We start from the raw sequence: 17,833 nt of genomic DNA, 5'->3' as shown, positions 1-17,833 counted from the left end.
AAACGAAACTCCGGCTTTCATACCGCTGCAGGCAGACACAATGGCAGACGAGAATCCAGTCCAGAATCTCTGCGATGAAACTATGTGTCCCATCTGCCTGGAGTATTTCAAAGACCCGGTGATCATAGACTGTGGGCACATCTTCTGCCAGGCCTGCATCACCCGGTGCTGGGGAGGGCCTGACAAAGACACGTTGTGCCCTCAGTGCAGGGAACCTTGTCAGCAAAGGAACTTCAGGCCAAACCGACAACTGGCAACTATTGTAGCCATAGCCAAGAAATTCAGTCTTCAGATGGCCAAAGGGGCAGAAGCGTTGGGAAGAGTCTGTGAGAGACACCAGGAGCCTCTGAAACTTTTCTGCAAAGATGATCAAGCTCTCATCTGTGTGGTTTGTGACAAATCCAAAGAGCACAGGGAGCATGAGGTGATTCCGAAGGAGGAGGCTTTTGAAAAGTACAAGGTAGGACGCTGCAGTGGGTGGAGATGGGGAGATGGGATGTGCAAGAATCCCGCTGTCTGGTGACGCTGGGGTAGGACCTTGGGGGCAAAGTCCAGGTCCCTGCAACCCAGGCACCCCCCCCAAATTGCCACCCAGTCGGCGGCAGGGGATGAGGGCAGCAGAAGCAAACGCCATTTAATTCCTGTAGTCTTGACGAAGCTATAAATTAAGTGTTTTTAAAATGTGGATCTGCACATGCTCAGAGGATGGATGGATTGATTGATTGATTAGGATTGGCAAACAGTTTTTTAGTTGGGTTTGTGCATGCGTGTGTGTGTGTGTGTGGTGGGGTTCTAAGATATCAGGAATGCAGAAGCAGTTGTGAAGCACAGAATCGCAGGGGTGGGGGAGAGAAGAGAAACGTTTGTTGCGTGCTTCATGACTGAAGCAACGAACCCGGCCATCTAAAAGACCCTACCCTCCATAAGTCCATTACGCCCAGGGTCCTAGCTGCACCACCAGTCCCACTGCTCACTCTGTCTGAAATCATTCCAAGTGAATGTTTGCAAAGGACTGGGTACCTCCTCCTCCTCCCCCTTTCCCTGCCCCATGGGCCCAGAAACATACTTGGGGTGTTGGCAGAGGTGCTCCCCAGGTGCAAGCAAAGTCTCTTTTCACTTTAGAATAGGGGTGGAGAACATGTGGCCCTCCAGATGTTTTGGCCTACCACTCCCTTCAGCCCTAGCCAGTGTAGCCAATACAGAGGGATGATGGGAGCTGTAGGCTAAAACATCTGGAGGGTCACAAGTTGTCCGGTCCTACTTGGATCTACCAGTCCCAGAATCTCACTAGGAGTAATGGTGCATCATTTCTGTCTTCCAAGAACATCAGAGGCCCTTCTGCCAAGCGGAAATGTTGCCTGGAGCATCAGCTTCCCACCTGGGATACTGGGAATAGTACTCCTAATCCCACTCTGTCTCCCCCAGTGGGAAACGATGTTCTGCCAGGGTCTGAGGAGAGTCTGCTGCCACCATCTCTTTCCTCTGACCCAAGATAACTTTCTGGGCCCAAGGGGTAGGGGAAGGGTGGATCAGATTGACTGACTGACTGACTGACTGACTGATTTATTTATTTATTTATTTATAATATTCCTGAATCACCCTTTCACTCAATGAATGCTTGAGGCAATTTACAATAAAGCTGCCTTCATTGCCATTTCTTTGGTAGAAAGGCAGGGGTTCAGATCAAATCCATCAGTCAATAATACAGACACAATAAAATACAGAAATTCCCAACAAAACAAAACAGTGAACTTTGACCTCCATGTAAATAAATATATGAATAAATTACACCCCCCCCCAAAAAAAAATCTGGCAATATTCACAGCAAAGCACATGTAAAAGCTCCTTAACCTCAGAATATATCTGTCGGAAAAATATCAGAGCATTAAACATTCGTAATGTGAGCACATGGCTCAGAAATATGCTGCACAACTGTATCAATGTCTCCTATATCCAGAGGCCCAGAAATTTCCAATTGCAAATCAGTGCAAGAGGGAAAGGAAGGACTGGCATTGTGAATGGTATTTACTAGAAACTTTTCCTAAACTCTTTTTCTATCTTAGTATCATCGTACCTTATTCTTGAGCAGACACTGCCTTTATATTTATAAGTGCATCTTCTCTGCAGCCCCAACTAACCCAAACACCTTTTTTTTGGCAGCATAAAATTCAGAGACATTTGGTGTTTCTGAACAAGGAGAAAGAAGAATATCTCTCTTCCATAGAGAGTGGGGAGGCTGAAAGCAAGCATCTACTGGTAGGTACATTTGTACAACTGGTTGCCTCTGCAATATAGTTTTCACTTACAGCGTGGTGCCACTGCTCAGTGATGGAGCATGTGCTTCACATACATAATGTCCCAGATGCAATCCTTGGCATTTTTCCCCCCACTTAAAGCAGGCCTGGGCAATGTATAGTATTCCAGATGTTTTCACCTACAACTCCCAGCTGCCCTAGCCAGCATAGCCAAACCATCTGGAGGGCCACAAGCTGTCCACCATAAAATGTAGTAGAGCTAGGAAAGGTCTCTGCTCCAGATCTTGAAGAGCTGCCGGCAGTCAGATTGGGCGGTACCAGGCTACATGGGTCAATGGCATGATTCCTTCATATATTTACATTCTTTCCTGTGGTTGGATCCCATAACACCCAGGGAGCTTGGGCTATAGGGCAGTATAGAAATCAAATAAATAAATAACATCCTGCAGAAACAATGTTAGTGTAAAAGTATTATTTATTTCCTCTGCCTGTACTGCCATTGAATAATCTCCCAAATGGGTTCTAAGTAGGGATGGGTGAACCCCTTGACATCTGCCCCAGGGGGCAGGGAGGGCTGCTGCAGGGAAATCTGGGCCACTTGGAAATGACTGGATTTCCCCAGAGTCTTGGTGCATCCACCGGATTTCGCGGGGCATCCTTCTGGCTTTAAAAAAGACAAGATACGCTAATGGTGGCTGCCATTAGCCTACCTTTGGAAAATTACAGCCGTAATATGCGTATTTATGCCATTCGTGGCCATAAAGCACTTGCTTCTATGTAAACTGCAGCCATAATGCAAGTTATGGCGATAGTTTTCCCATGGTAGGCTCATGGCAGCTGCCCTTAGGCTAGCGTATCTTGCCTAGGGTTGTGCGAACTCACCTGAGTCTGCCTCGCGATCCGCTCACCAGATCCCTGCCCACTGCTGGACCTGGCTCGCGCTGGGACACGAGCCGGCTGGTGGTTCGCAGGAGCCCGGTAAGCATTGTTGCTACCGCCGCCGCGAGCAACTGCACCCCTCTCTGCCAAGCACTGGCAGAGAGTGGCACAGTTGTTCTCGGCCGAAGACTGGGAAGCGAGAGGGAAATGGTGCTTCCCTCGCTTCCCATCCTGCCGTCTCTGCTGCCACCCAGAGCAACTGCATCCCTCTCAGCTGAGCACTGGCAGAGAGGGGCGCAGTTGCTCTCGGCAGCAGGACGGGAAGGCTTCCCATCCTCCCGTCACCACTCAGGAAAGGAGTGGGGGCTGCTGCGCTTGCCCGACTTGGCATGCGCCCAGTCAGACAAGAGCAGGAACTTATGGACAAACTGGGGGGCCAAACTGGTGGGAACCCTCTGAGCTCAAGCCGGAATCTGGCTTCCTGTAACTTGAGCCCATTATTCTGTGTCCTGCACTCTGGGATGATCGAGAAGGGATCCTGGCCTTCCTCTCTGTGACAACCTTTCAACTTCTTTCAGTCTCTCTTCATAGGGCTTTGTTTCCAGTTCCCCGATCATCTTTGTTGCCCTCCTCTGAACCCACTCCAGTTTGTCTGCATCCTTCTTAAAATGTGGTGCCCAGAACTGGACACAGTACTCTAGATGAGGCCTAACCAGTGCTGAAATAGCGGGGAACTAGTACTGCCCTGGATTTGGAAGCTATGCGTCTATGAATGCAGCCCAAAAGAGCATTTGCCCTTTTTGCAGCCACATCACATTGTTGGCTCCTATTCAGCTTATGATCTCAGCTGAGCACCAGCAGAGAGGGGCGCAGTTGCTCTCGGTGGCAGGACGGGAAGGCTTACTATTCTTCCATCACCACTCAGGAAAGAAGTGGGGGCTGCTGTGCTTGCCCGACTTGGCAAGCGTCCAGTCAGACAAGAGCAGGAGCTCATGGACTGGCGTCTGCGGGGCCAAACCGGTGGGAACCCTCTAAGCTCGAGCCCCCAGGGGGACGCTTGTGACAACTGTAATCTTGCCTTTTTTAAAAAGGTGGAAAGATACCCTGCGCAAAATCTGGAGGATGAGCTGGTAAGGGGGGCTGGTCTGTTGCGGACTGTACAGGTCGGGTTCTTGGGAATCCAGCTTCAATGGTGTCTGCAGCAGATTTCTCCAGCTTCTCTAGTTTTAAGCTGTACCTGGTTGGATTCATCCTGAGTTTTCTACCATGTGCACTCTAGCCATTTGGCCCTACTGCCTCATTTGAAATTGCTCTCTAGAACACAAAGGAGCATTCTGTTTGACAAAGGGAGCTGATAAGCAGTCACAGCAATTCAGAATTCCAAAAATCATCCAGAGCCTTGACAGGAGAGCTTGCCAGACCAGCAGGTGGCTTCCCACTTCTCAGAAGCAGAGTGCGAACAGAGAGGAAGGGGGTTGTTGCTGCAGATTTCTGGGTTTGGGCGGGGTGGTTGTGTATTTTTCATAACCATCACCAAAAAAATAAAATAAACCACAGTCGAAGCAAAGACTTGGTTCTCCCATTTCAGTTCAGTTCAGTTAATCAGGAGTAGGAATAAGAGCTGGGTCTGATCTTATTAGGACCAGCAAGAAGGACTAAAATTAATGTGATTCAGACAGGCAATGAGGTTTATGGATTTAATCAAAGGCCCCACTACCCACCCCAATTCAGAAACTGACATAAAACGGTGGAGTCTTATATGTGACCTGAAATTAACTAGAGGTCTTTCTTGCAACCTTTCCAGATGCACAATAATGAAGGGTTCCAACTACATCCATGTTTTTGTAAATTAGCAATGTAGCTGTGGGAGAATTTTATTTTCCCAGCACAGAAGCGAAGTATCTTGTTTCTGGTGAATTGTCAGTCTTCTAGCATATACTCTGCAATGGTGCATGTTGTGTGAAACGTGCTTGTTTGCCTGCCATTTTGTGACTTAGAGATGAATCCTATGGTCCCTGGGTGAGGGTCCCAGGCACTACAGGGTTGCTTGGAAAAACCCTTCCAAGGTCTGACCTCAGAAGAGGAATCAGATATCCACCCCCGTCCCCTGCCGGCTGCCCTCTGAGGTCATAAAAGCTACGTGAGAGTAAGGATGTACGGAAGTCACTTACCTTTCCGCGGATTATGTTGATGGGGGGGAGGCGTTCCGTCCCTCCCCCGGTATCCTCGACGGCCGGCTGTGCTCTGCGGCAGCTCCGCGGAGCAGCTGGCCAGGCCCAGGCCAGAGCTGTCCGCAGCCGGATTTCCGGCCGTGGAGGGCTCTGGGTAAAAAAACAACAACCGCGTATGCAAATGGCGGCGGCTACAGCTGCCGCCATTTGCATTCCTTATTTTTGGCCGTCTTAGTCTACATAAATATTTACGTAGACTATGATGGTGAAAATAAAGGGGAACGCAAATAGCATAGCAGGCGCTATTTGCATCCCTTTTTGATTCACTGTTTTAGCCTACATAAATATTTACATAGGCTAAAACGGCGAATCAAAAAGGGACGCAAATAGCGCCCACTAAGCTATTTGCATTCCCCTTTATTTTTGCCATCATAGTCTATGTAAATATTTACGTAGACTAAGACGGCCAAAAATAAGGAACGGAAATGGCGGCGGCTGTAGCCGCCGCCATTTGCATACGCGGGTGTTTTTTTTTTTTTTTAACCCAGCCATGATAGGCTACGTAAATCTTTACGTAGCCTATCACGTCTTGTAAAAAAAACCAAAAACGACAAGACTGCAAATGGCAGCAGCGGCAGCCGGTCAGGAGACCAGCCGCCGCAGCTGCCGCCGGAGCCTCTGCCGCCTGGAACATCCGCCCCAGGTAAGTCTCGTCTCGGGGGGGATCCGCGGGGGGATCCAGCAAGGCCATCCCTTCTCCCTCTTTTCACTTTCTCATTACAGGAGGAGACACAAAGTGAGCGGCAAAAACTTGTGGCAGAGTTTGAGCAACTGCGTCTATTTCTGGAACAAGAAGAGGACCTCCTGCTGGTTGAACTGAAAGGTCTGGATGACAGAATTGAAGACATCAAAAATAAACAGATTGCCAAACTCTCTGACAAAATTTCCTCATTAGACAACCTTATCAAGGAGATGGAGGAGAAACAGAATCAGTCAGCTAATGAATTCTTGCAGGTGAGGTTAACAAATAAAAGAAACAGTTCAGGTTGTCTGCTAGGGAAGGATTATTCTTTTTCCAGCAGGCCCTTGGGTCATAGTTGGAACCTGGGGGTAAGCTGCTAAAATGCTATTTTAAAATGCTGTTTTAATGTTTTAATATAATTTTAATTGTATTGTTGTTTACTTATATTTTAACTTTTGTATATTTTTGTATGTTTTAATTGTATATGTTTTAATCTTTGTAAGCCGCCTTGTGTCCCAGTACTGGGAAAAAGGCGGGGTATAAATAAATATAATAATAATAATCCCTCCCCAATATACTTTTAATAATAAGACTTCCAAGGATAAATTTACACTCTAAGGCAAGTGTGTATGTGCATGCATATATAGTGTGGTGACTAAGAGAGCTTTTCACTGTATTGAGCTGTTCATTCTATCTCCCAATAATAGGGATGGACGGACTCACCTCTGTCTGGTCCCTTCAGGCAATTGCTGAGCCGCTGTCGTGGCCTGCTGCACTGTGGGACTAAAGGATGGCTCAGCAACTGCCTGAGAAGCACTGCAAGGCCGGCTGGCCTCTTACCAAGCTGCAATTGTGCGCACAATTGTGGCTCTTGATTACTTTATGCCTGTCATCTTGTGTCATTGCCCCTTTAAGGCAGCCATAAACGCAACTTTAGATATGCAGAAGTAACCAAGCCGTGATTGTGCGTACAACTGCAGCTTGGTAAGGTGACCAACTGCCTTGCAGCGCTTCCCACCAGTAGCCGAATGGGCGTGTGAGCCCCCTGCAACCTGGCAGGCAGGGGCTGAGGTCTGGGTGGCTGGGCAGCATAGAGTCCGTTGGGCTCCACCCCCTGCTCAGGACTTCTGCAACATCCCTACCCAATAACAACTGTTAGGGATAAGCAGATCTGTCTAGTCCGATTTCATGGAGTTTCTCTTTTTCCCACCTCCAAGTGCCAGTTCTGAGCAGGCGTGTGTGTGTGTGTGTGAATCTGTACAGTTTTTTTGTGTATTTAAAAAAATGTGTGCATTTTTCAAATTGTATGCATTTTTATGCCATCCACCTATTGACTAAAGTGTGTTTGTATAAATTTTTGATGTGTAAATATTTTTCTTTATTCACTTTTCAGATATGCACATTTAATCATTTAATCATATCCATTTTTCTGGTTCCTCAGAATGCATAGCAAGTCCTGAAATATAGGGATTTGCCAACAAAAAGTGTCCGCACAAAAAATTCAGCAGAACAGATTTCTCACACATTGCTGTTCTATATAGTGGGGTGGAGTGAGGGGGACAGAAGGTAGATGATCAGATGTTTTGGACTTCCAGGAAGCCCCTGCCAGCATGGCCAATGGTCAGGAGTGCTGAGGGTTGAAGTCGAAATCATCTGGAGATATATTTTCTGCCCGCATCTGCTATATAGCAGCACTAACACTAAAACCCATCATTTCAAATCAGATAAAAGGTTAAAAAAATCAGCAAGTATTACAAGGCCTCACTAGTTAAACAAACACATCCCAACATAACAGGGATGTCTGTTGCTGGGAAATCCAGTTCTTTTTTGACTCAATGGGATTCTGCAGCATGATTTGTGTTTGCAAGCCAAGCTGCAGACTTTTCCCTGAACTCTCGGAATTGCTTTTGTGCATTTTTTGCAGGTTCCACAGTTTGCGCACATTTCTGAGCAATTTGCACACATTTCTGGGCAATTTGCAAACATTTCTGAGCAATTTGTGCAAATTATGGCTGAATTTGCACAAATTGTTCAGAACTTTGGGTAAATTGTGAAACCTTCAGGAAAAAAACCTTGCAAAATGCCTGGAAAATCCACTGACTGGCCTGGTTCATCACCACAGATTGAATTAGGTACCACAGCAGGAACTAAAACAAAGTCTGAGGGGTGAGGGCAAACTTAGGAAAACCCATTGAACTCCACCCCCCAAATGGATTTCTCCAACATCCCTACAACATAATGCCATAGATTACAAGCATGGAGTTTAAAAGGCCTGTGGAAAAAGGGTTGTTTGCCTGACACTGAAGACATTAAAGTGGGGGAAGAACAAACATCCCTGGAAAGGGTATTTCATAACCAAGAGGCCACTGCTGAAAAGGCCCTTTCTTTCAGTCAGGACGTTCCCAGTTTGAATCTCACCTCTGTCATCATGAACTCACTAGCTGGCTTTAGGCAAGCCACTCTCTTTCACCCTCAGCCATCTGTAAAATGAGGAATAATATAATACTGGCTTACTACAGGGTTGTTTTAAGGATTACAATATGATAATACATGTGAGGGTCCTTGACACCTGAAGGCACTCTATAAACGTTAAGTGCTGTTGTTGGTTGGTGTTAGTTTCAAGAAAAGTGTCACTGGAAAATGAAGAATCCCTGTCATCCCAGGAAGTGACTTCCTCTGCTCTTTGTTAGGTTTCTCTGCACTAGCATGAGTAGAGGGGTGAGGGAAGAAGGCTGAACTGTTTGCACTCTGGCTTGCTAAAGAACTTACTGCATGCATCTTGTTCTTATAACGGTTCCCTCTCGCAGCTATGTGATATCATTCCCCTGAAAATAATAGTGCCTTGATTTCCCACTATAAATCATGCTTTATTAGAATAAAAAATTAAAGAAAATATAGTAATGCCTTTTAACATGGCTATATCTTGTTTCTGTTCATTGCATTGCATTGCATTGCATTTATTTTATTTCTATGCCGCTCAATACCCAAAGCTTTCTGGGCAGTTCACAAAAATTACAACCCAAAATGCAACATAATAAAAATGTAATATAATTAACATACAAAATTTTAAAACAATGTAAAAGAAAAAAAAAACCAGTTACAGTATTTGGGACTGGATAAAACAACTGACATTAAAAGCCCTGTCATACGCTGTCAAATGCCTGGGAGTAGAGGCAAGCCATAACCTGCTACTGAAAAGATGAGATGTTGCCACCAGGCAGAGCTCAGTGGGGTAGAATTCCACAATTGAGGGGCTACCACTGAGAAGGCCCTCTCCCTTGTTGCCATCCCCCAAACCTCCCTTGGAGGAGGCACTTGGAGGAGGGCCTCTGAAGTTGATTGTAGTGTAGTGTATGAGTAGGTTCACACTGGGAGAGGTGCTCCATCAGGTACTGTGGTCCTGAGCTGTGTAATGTTCATTTCTAATTGGCAGCTGCAGAAACATTACAGGAATTTCTTGCCTTGTGGTGACATTTCCTTGAAGGGAAAAGAAAATCAATGGTAGACACACTCCGGATTTCAGAGACCTGAGGAGGAGGAGTGCTTCAGGAACTAGCTGAGATTTGTTTTCTGAAAAGATTTTCATGCCAAAGGCTAAATCTACACATAGCAGTTATACCATTATCATAACTATTGGTACACATGACACCAATGGGCACAAATAGTTATGACAGCCTCGGATGGCCTTCTCTCTGTCCCATCAGCCAGGACAGCTAGACTGGTGGGGACGAGGGAGAGGGCCTTTTCTGTAGTGGCCCCCACTTAGGGATGTCAGAGAATTCCGCCACGGATCTCGGGGAGGCCGAATGCCAGCGCATTCGGCCCCCTGAAATCGGTGGCGGAACGGTCTGCCCCCCCACCCCCCTGGGACGGGACTTACCTTGGGCGGATCTTCCTGGCGGTGGCAGCGGTGCGGCGGCGGCGCTGTGGCAACGCGGTGGCGGCGGCTGCGGCGGCAGCTGGTCTTCTGACCGGCCACCGCCGCCACCATTTCCAGTTAAACAACAACAACAACAACAAAATATGATAGGCTACATAAAGATTTACGTAGCCTATCACGGCTAGATTTCTAAAAAACACCGTGATAGGCTACGTAAATGTTTACGTAGCCTATCACGGCTGATTTAAAAGAGAAAAAAAATGTGCGTACGCAAATGGCGGCTTAGTCTACGTAAACATTTACGTAGACTAAGATGGCGAAAATAAGGGGAAAGAAAATAGCGTAGACACTACGCTATTTGCGTTCCCCTTATTTTCGCTGTCTTAGTCTACGTAAATGTTTACGTAGACTAAGACGTGCCAAAATAAGGTACGCAAATGGCGGCGCCCATAGGCACCGCCATTTGCCTACGTGCTTTTTTTTCCCTTTTAAATCAGCCGTGATAGGCTACGTAAACATTTACGTAGCCTATCATGGCTGACTGCAGGGACACAAACGGCGGCGGCTACGGCCGCTGCCATTTGCGTCCCTGCTAGCCAGGTGCCAGATGTCCGGCTGCTGGCGGAGCTCCGCAGAGCTGGCCGGCCAGGATTCGGGGGGAAGGACGGAGTGCCTCCCTCCCCCGGCCAGAATTTCAGGGGGAGGGACGGAGCGCCTCCCCCCCACCACGAATGTCACCCTTCGAAAAGGTAAGTGACTTTCGTACATCCCTACCCCTACTCTGTGGAACTCCCTTGCTAGGGAACTCCGCCATGCCCCCTCTTTAAGGAGCTTCCGTCGTGCATTAAAAACGTGGTTGTTCAGGCAGGCATTTGGGGTGCGTTAGGGTATTTTAGAAAATGTTTTTACTGTAGAATTTTACTGTTTTAAACTGTTTTATTGTACGCTCTACATCGCCCAGAGTGGCTGGGTGACCAGCCAGATGGGCGATTAATAAATTTAATAATAAATAAATAAATAAATAAATAATGGTGTAACTGCTAAAGCCTCTGTTTTGCTGGTGATAAAATATGTAAACATAGTAGTTTTCTTTCATAAAATTGGTTTTCAGGTACAAAGTTCCTCCTGAGTACTGTGGACTATTGGCACTCCATTAAGGCTGCTAGAGCTATGCTAGTTCACACTAGCTGGAAAATGTTGCCGGAGTATATCCCCTCTATGGTTTAAGAGGTCTGTGGTGCATGGGGGGAGACTGGTGCACGGGTCTGATTGTCTCTCATTCTTTCTCTTCCCCCTAGGACATCAAAGACACCTTACAAAGGTATGTGGCTTTACTATGCTGGGACCAGTGGGCTGCATGTGAACGGCCTGCCTCTTTGAAGGGAAATTATAGGACTTTTTCTGATAGAGGAAAGTGTTCCTCCATCTACCCTCTTCTTAGTCTCTGTGCAATGTGTGTTCTGTTCATGCACAGAACTTGGCATTGGGTTTTCTAAATGTACACATCAACTGTGCATATCTTTGAAATGTACTCATTCTTCTCCCATTGATTAAAGCATCTGTGTGAGCAGTTTTCAAAAGTACATGTTTTTTTCATGCACATTTTCATTTTTCATTCTGTTGAACAAAGTTTTTTGGTCCACAAATCACATTGCAGGCTCAGAAATGTATGGAAGCAGATTGCGTCCAAGTCCTGGTTCAGTCCAGAAGGAGCGAACTGGGCAAATCCTGATCCAAAACAAACTGAAACAAATTCCTTATACATTCCTAACATTGCTTTTGGATTTTACATAATACAGAACTACCAGTTTCATTAACCCAGATGGCCGTGGGATAGTAGAAGCTGTAGTGAATGAGAGCCTCCATCTTCAGAGGCTTGTATCTAGCAAATTGAACTAGCAAGTGAATCCATTTCAGATTCAGCCAAACTTAATGGTTTCAGTTCACTTCTGATTTGACCTCCACTGCTTTCTGCTGTTCTCCACTTTTCCCATTCATTTTTACTGCTGAATTTAATAGACTTGAGAATAGAGATAACAAATATCAGTTGTTTCTTCTTAGGTGTAATGAAAATAAATGTGTGGATCGAACATGTTTTCCTACTGTATTTTCTGGATTAAGGGACCAAATTAATGAGATCTCCAAAAAGCATCTTTTTTTGAAGGCTGTCATGAAGGATTTCAAAGGTAGGCAACAAAGAATCAACGTATGAAATTTTTGAAGTGATTTTAAAAATATAGCTAATATGCTCCAGCTGACCTGTTGCAATCCAACCTTTTGTAATGCTTCTTTAGGGTTTCCAGACTGCAACCTACACAATGAGCATTTAATTTTAAATGTGCTGATAAAACAGGTGATGCAGTAGCCGTGGCTGCTTACCCACGTACTCCTCCCAGAACAGAAGCTGTGGTGAATCAGACTGACATTAAAGTTCAGCATCTAGTTTCTAAGAGTGGTCAATCAGATGCTTTCAGGAAGCCCATGAGCAGGAAAGGAAGCGTTACCTCGCCTGCATTGTTTGCCCCCCCAGCCATGACAATCCAGAGGGGGAGGGCAAGGGGGGGTCAGTTGCCCCCAGATGAGCCACAGTCTCCAGATTCTCAGCTTTCTTTCTTTTCTTTTTTACAAAGCGAGTCTCTAGTCCTTGTAGAACCCATGTTTTGAGGCAAAATGTGCAACCATTATTCTTCCCATACATTTTGTAAGGAACTCCCACTTTTCATTGCTTTAGTCCAATGACTGACACACCCAATGTCTGGAGAAGGAACTTTCTGGTGCATCTTTAAGCTATTTTTTGTCTTCCCTGATAAGAAGTGATTACTACCCCATGAAAACAAACAAACCAGAAATTGAATTTTAGTGCACCTGTCATTGGGCAGTAGTATGTCTACCCAATAACAAACAGTAGCAGCAAAGGCAGGAATTCATGATCTTTCTAACTTATTTTTAAAACAATTTCCCCCCGATCTTTAAACATTGAAATATTAAAAACACTGAAATGCCAATACATGTAGATGAAGTCCATTATTATTCTACCATATTGCAGGAACTGGGGCTATGGCTGAGAGACTGTGGATTATGTTAGCCCTGCAAAGTAACCCCATGTTGTTATACCCATTTTTCTGGGGGGAACAGAGGAACAGAGAGATGGAGTGATGTATGATCACCTTGGACTGTAGTCCAGTGTTGTTATCTAGTCTCCTGGTGTTTTGATTGATTTACTGAAATGCCGTGTGGGGATTTGGTGTGTGTGTGTGGGGTGGGGTGCTATGAAGCTGACTTCGGAAGCAGGGCAATTTGTTTAGGGGTACAGAGGGTTGTGATATTGGAGCCAATGCAGTGTGCCATGTAGTTCCTCAGAAGTTAATGTTTCCTCATGTTGTGAAGGTATCTGAGTATCTTGTGTATTGCCTGGAGAACAGAGCCAAGGGGTGTACTGTAAGATGAGCAGGTAACTTCACTCCCTGCATTAACCATGCCCAAAGACCATTAGGGGGTGAAGGGAGCCATGGAAAGAACTGAGGCTTTCAGCCATAGGTGGAAAGACACCACATCTACCTTTTGAGAAAGAACAGGCAGGCAATCCTGTTATACACATTTATCAGTGCTTCTTAGTCACCAAGTCTACGAGAAATTATCTGACATTATCTGGGCTTCTTAATAAATAAATTAAAAAGCAAAAGAAAGAAAGAAAGAAAGAAAGAAAGAAAGAAAGAAAGGGCAACCAGATACAAAGTGTCCAGTTCCAAAAGAACATTCCTAGAGTTCAAAATTCAAGCCATGCAAAAGAGGTATTCAGTTAGCTGATGTAAAATGCAGCTGAAAACGGTTTTAAAAATTAAGTGAGCAATCCAGGCTTCTCTAGAACTCTAAACGCTGATCAAGCATATTCATTTCTCCTCCGCCTACCAAAGACACTCCCCACAGACCCCATTGCTTCTCACTACAGAGTGTTTGCCAGTGTTTCCAAGATGAAGGAAATAATTCTAGAACATGGACCCTTTTCCTGACAACAGTGTGAAGTGGTCAGTGATAAGACCAGTGTTGCCATAAAATATTCAGTATGACATTCTAAAGGCTGCTGTACTGCAGCTGTGTAACTGTTCTTTCCTCTTGTTCTTAGGTGTGTGTGAGTGAGTGAGAATGAGAGAGAGAGAGAGAGAGAGAGAGAGAATGTCTACCTACCTACCTATATCTAAATAAGGTTTCATTGGACTTCATGATGCCTCTTGTGTGAAGCTTGACTAGAACAGTCTTCTGCTTTAGTACTATCAAATTCCAAGGATTTTCTGCTACTCTGTAAAGGATTCTAAATGTCATGGAATGTGATGTAAAGCAACAAAGCACACACACAAGGAAAATGCACAGGTGTGATGTAGTAGTGTGTGTGGTGCATGCAAATTATAATCACATATTGCTGTACAGTTTTGCCCCTCCCCTAGAAAAATTCCTGCACATGCCCCCAGTAACTGGTATCCAGACCAGAGCATGCTGTCTACAAACATGAAGTTTTCTATGGAGGCTGGTTATCACAGCTATAACTAACTACCCTCCTTTCATCTGGCCTCCTCTCCTGCCTGCAGTAAGGCAAATATAAGAGTACTGCTTGGTACTGCAGACTGGTGAGTCGGGAACAATTGAAAAGACTGGGGGAGCAACAAGCAAGAGCAACCGGGAGTCGGGATGTACAGGGTTTCCATTTTTGCTTGCAAAACATGCAAGCATGCCCTGTTTGAAGCCCTGAACACAAGTATGAGCTCAAGCACGTGCCTGCTGAAAATATTCGCAAATTGCCAAACACGTGCTCACACTCTTCTTGTTCCTGGTTCCAGTTCAATTTGCACACATTTTCTCTGCAGACTGCATCAGCACCACTTTAGTCTATGGAGAAAAATTGCACAAACTAGGAAAGCTGCACACATTTGGGGAAACTTGTGCAAAACTCCCATTTGATCACTGCTCAATTTGTGCAAGTTTCCCATTCACCTAAATTGAGCCACAATCATGAATGAAAATGGGAATCGGGCATAAGATGAGTGGCAAGACGATGTTTGTAGAATCCTGGTGATCTCAAGTATCACTCGTTCGCCCATCACTAGCTGGGGAATATCAGGTCTCCTGCTTCATTAGTGTGTTTACAGCAGGGGTGTACAACCTGTGACCCTGGCCACTCCCTGTGGAGCCCCCAAAGCTGACAGGACCAAACCCACTTTTCCCTAAAGCCCAGCTGATAAGGTGGACTATGATAGGGAAACTGCTGTTCCTTGGCAACTGAGATAGTTTTTTTTCTTTCTTTTCCTGGTGCTAGTAGTGTCAGGGAAACCACCATCCGGATTATGATTGCTGGGGGATGGAATAGGCTTTCTCCTCCATCCCCCCAACACAGACATACACACACACACACACACACTAAATGAAAATACCTTTCAACCAAGCACATAAACCATCTAAATATCAAAGTGATGCAATGATTTGTTTATTTTAGGTATTGATATTCCGTTTCCCACTTCAAAAGTCTCCAGTTCAAAAATATCAAAAAACCAATAAAATTTCAATTAAAAAATGAGATAAAACACTAAACCCTAACAAGAAAAATGAGATAAAACAGCAGATACAAACTACAATAACTAATAATACAAGCGTCAGGCACTACAACAGCAGATGCAATAATTCACCTATTAACATGGCAGTTCTGAACATAACTAGTCAGGAGTAAGTCTTATTGAGTTCAATGGGGCTTACTCCAAGCTAAGTGGGTATAGCATTGCAGCTTAAAAGCCTTAGTGAATAAAAAAGGTTTAACATGGCTCTTGAATCCTAGTAAAGTTGGCACCTCACACATTTGTCTGGGGAGATTATTCCATAAATGGGGCACCGCCCCAGAAAAGGCCCAGCCTCTACCCAAATAATGCCAGGCCTAACCTCTGAGACAAAGGCATCCCAAGAAAAGGGACTCCAAATGAGTAGAACCTTCAGTATTCTGTCCAAGGCATGGGAGAGATACATAGTTACAGTGGGGCATGGTTTATGTCTTCTGCAGAAATTATGAAAGCTACTGAATGACCAAAGGTGCATAAAAGGCTTTGTTGTTGTTCAGTTGTTAAGTCGTGTCCGACTCTTCATAGCACTCCAGGCCATCCTGTCCTCCACTCTCTCCTGGAGTGTTCTCAGGTTCATATTCATTGCATCGGTGATGCTATCTAGCCATCTCATCCTCTGCCGTCCCCTTCTCCTTTTGCCTTCAATCTTTGCCAGCATCAGGGTCTTTTGCAGTGACTTTTCTCATTAGGTGGCCAAAATATTTGAGCTTCAGCTTCAGTATCTGTCCTTCCAATGAGCGTTCAGGGTTGATATCTTTAGGATTGACTGATGTGACATCCTTGCAGTCCAGGGGACTTGTAAGAGTCTTCTCCAGCACCACAGTTCGAAAGCATCAATTCTTTGGCGCTCAGCCTTCCTTGTAGTCCAGCTCTAGGGATGTACGAAAGTCACTTACCTTTTCGAAGGGTGACATTCGCGGTGGGGGGAGGCGCTCCGTCCCTCCCCCCAAAATTCTGGCTGGGGGAGTGGTGCTCCATCCCTCCCCCCCAAAATTCTGGCCGGGGGGGTGGTGCTCCGTCCCTCCCCCCCCAAATTCTGGCCGGGGGGGAGGCGCTCCATCCCTCCCCCCCCCGAATCCTGGCCGGCCGGCTCCGCAAATGGCGGCGGCCATAGCCACCGCCGTTTGTGTCCCTGCAGTCAGCCGTGATAGGCTACGTAAATGTTTACGTAGCCTATCACGGCTGATTTAAAAGAAAAACAACAACAATGTGTGTACGCAAATGGCGGCGCCCATGGGCGCCGCCATTTGCGTTCCTTATTTTCACATGTCTTAGTCTACGTAAACATTTACGTAGACTAAGAGGGCAAAAATAAGGGGAATGCAAATAGCAAATAGCAAATAGACGCTACGCTATTTGCGTTCCCCTTATTTTCGCCCTCTTAGTCTACGTAAATGTTTACGTAGACGAAGACGTGCCAAAATAAGGAACACAAATGGCGCCGCCAATGGGCGCCGTCATTTGCATACGCGCGGGTTTTTTTTCTTTTAAATCAGCCATCATAGGCTACGTAAACATTTATGTAGCCTATCACGTTTTTTTTTTTTTTTTAACTGGAAATGGCGGTGGCGGCAGCCGGTCGGAAGACTGGCTGCCGCTGCCAGAGCCGCCGCCGCCAGGAAGATTCGCCCAAGGTAAGTCCCATCCTGGGGGGGCGGCGGGGGGGCAGACCGTTTCGCCACCGATTTCGGGGGGCCGAATGCGCTGGCATTCGGCCTCCCCGAGATTCGTGGCGAAATTCTCTGACATCCCTATCCAGCTCTCACAGCCATCCTAAGCCCACTTGACTTCACTCTCTAGGATGTCCGGCTCAAGTTCAGAACTCTGCATTCAGTTGGATATATCTTCCCCTTTCTCCCTTGCTTTTCGCTTCCCTGCTTGCCTCAGCTACTTGTAAAGCCTCATCAGACAGCCACTTGGCTTTCTTGCATTTCTTTTTCTTTGGGATGAATTTAGTTGCTGCCTCCTGAACAATGTTACAGACCTAAGTCCATAGTTCCTCAGGCACTCTGTCTATCAGGTCTAATCCCTGAAATCTATTCCTCACCTCCACCGTATATTCATAAGGAATATGATTTAGGTCATACCTGAATGGTTTAGTGGTTTTTCCTACGTTCTTCAATTTAAGCCGAAATTTTGCGATAAGAAGCTCATGATCTGAGCCACAGTCAGCTCCAGGTCTTGTTTTGACTGATTGTATAGAGCTTCTTTATCTTTGGCCGCAAAGTACTTAATCAATCTGATTTCGATATTGACCATCTGGTGATGTCCATGTGTAGAGTCGCCTCTTGTGCTGTTGGAAAAGA

The 17,833-nt window shown here is 45.7% G+C and overlaps 1 protein-coding gene across 2 annotated transcripts in view; it reads left to right on the top strand.

Moving 5' to 3' along the window:
• The first annotated feature begins 19 nt into the window (after positions 1-19).
• LOC146355395 (zinc finger protein RFP-like) overlaps positions 20-17,833 on the top strand; it is a 35,024-nt gene continuing 17,210 nt past the window's right edge. For both annotated transcript variants that reach the window (XM_084830568.1, XM_084830570.1), the window contains exons 1-5: positions 20-460; positions 2,161-2,256; positions 6,089-6,319; positions 11,226-11,248; positions 11,989-12,113. In XM_084830568.1, the coding sequence (XP_084686694.1) occupies positions 41-460; positions 2,161-2,256; positions 6,089-6,319; positions 11,226-11,248; positions 11,989-12,113 (895 nt within the window). In that variant the 5' untranslated portion in view covers positions 20-40. The remainder of the gene's footprint in view (positions 461-2,160; positions 2,257-6,088; positions 6,320-11,225; positions 11,249-11,988; positions 12,114-17,833) is intronic.

This window comes from Heloderma suspectum, chromosome 2 (assembly GCF_057233095.1).
Source record: "Heloderma suspectum isolate Gila_16-S chromosome 2, 16-S_ref, whole genome shotgun sequence".
NCBI classification, from domain to species: domain Eukaryota; kingdom Metazoa; phylum Chordata; class Lepidosauria; order Squamata; family Helodermatidae; genus Heloderma; species Heloderma suspectum.
This window is presented reverse-complemented; position numbering and strand designations above follow the sequence as displayed.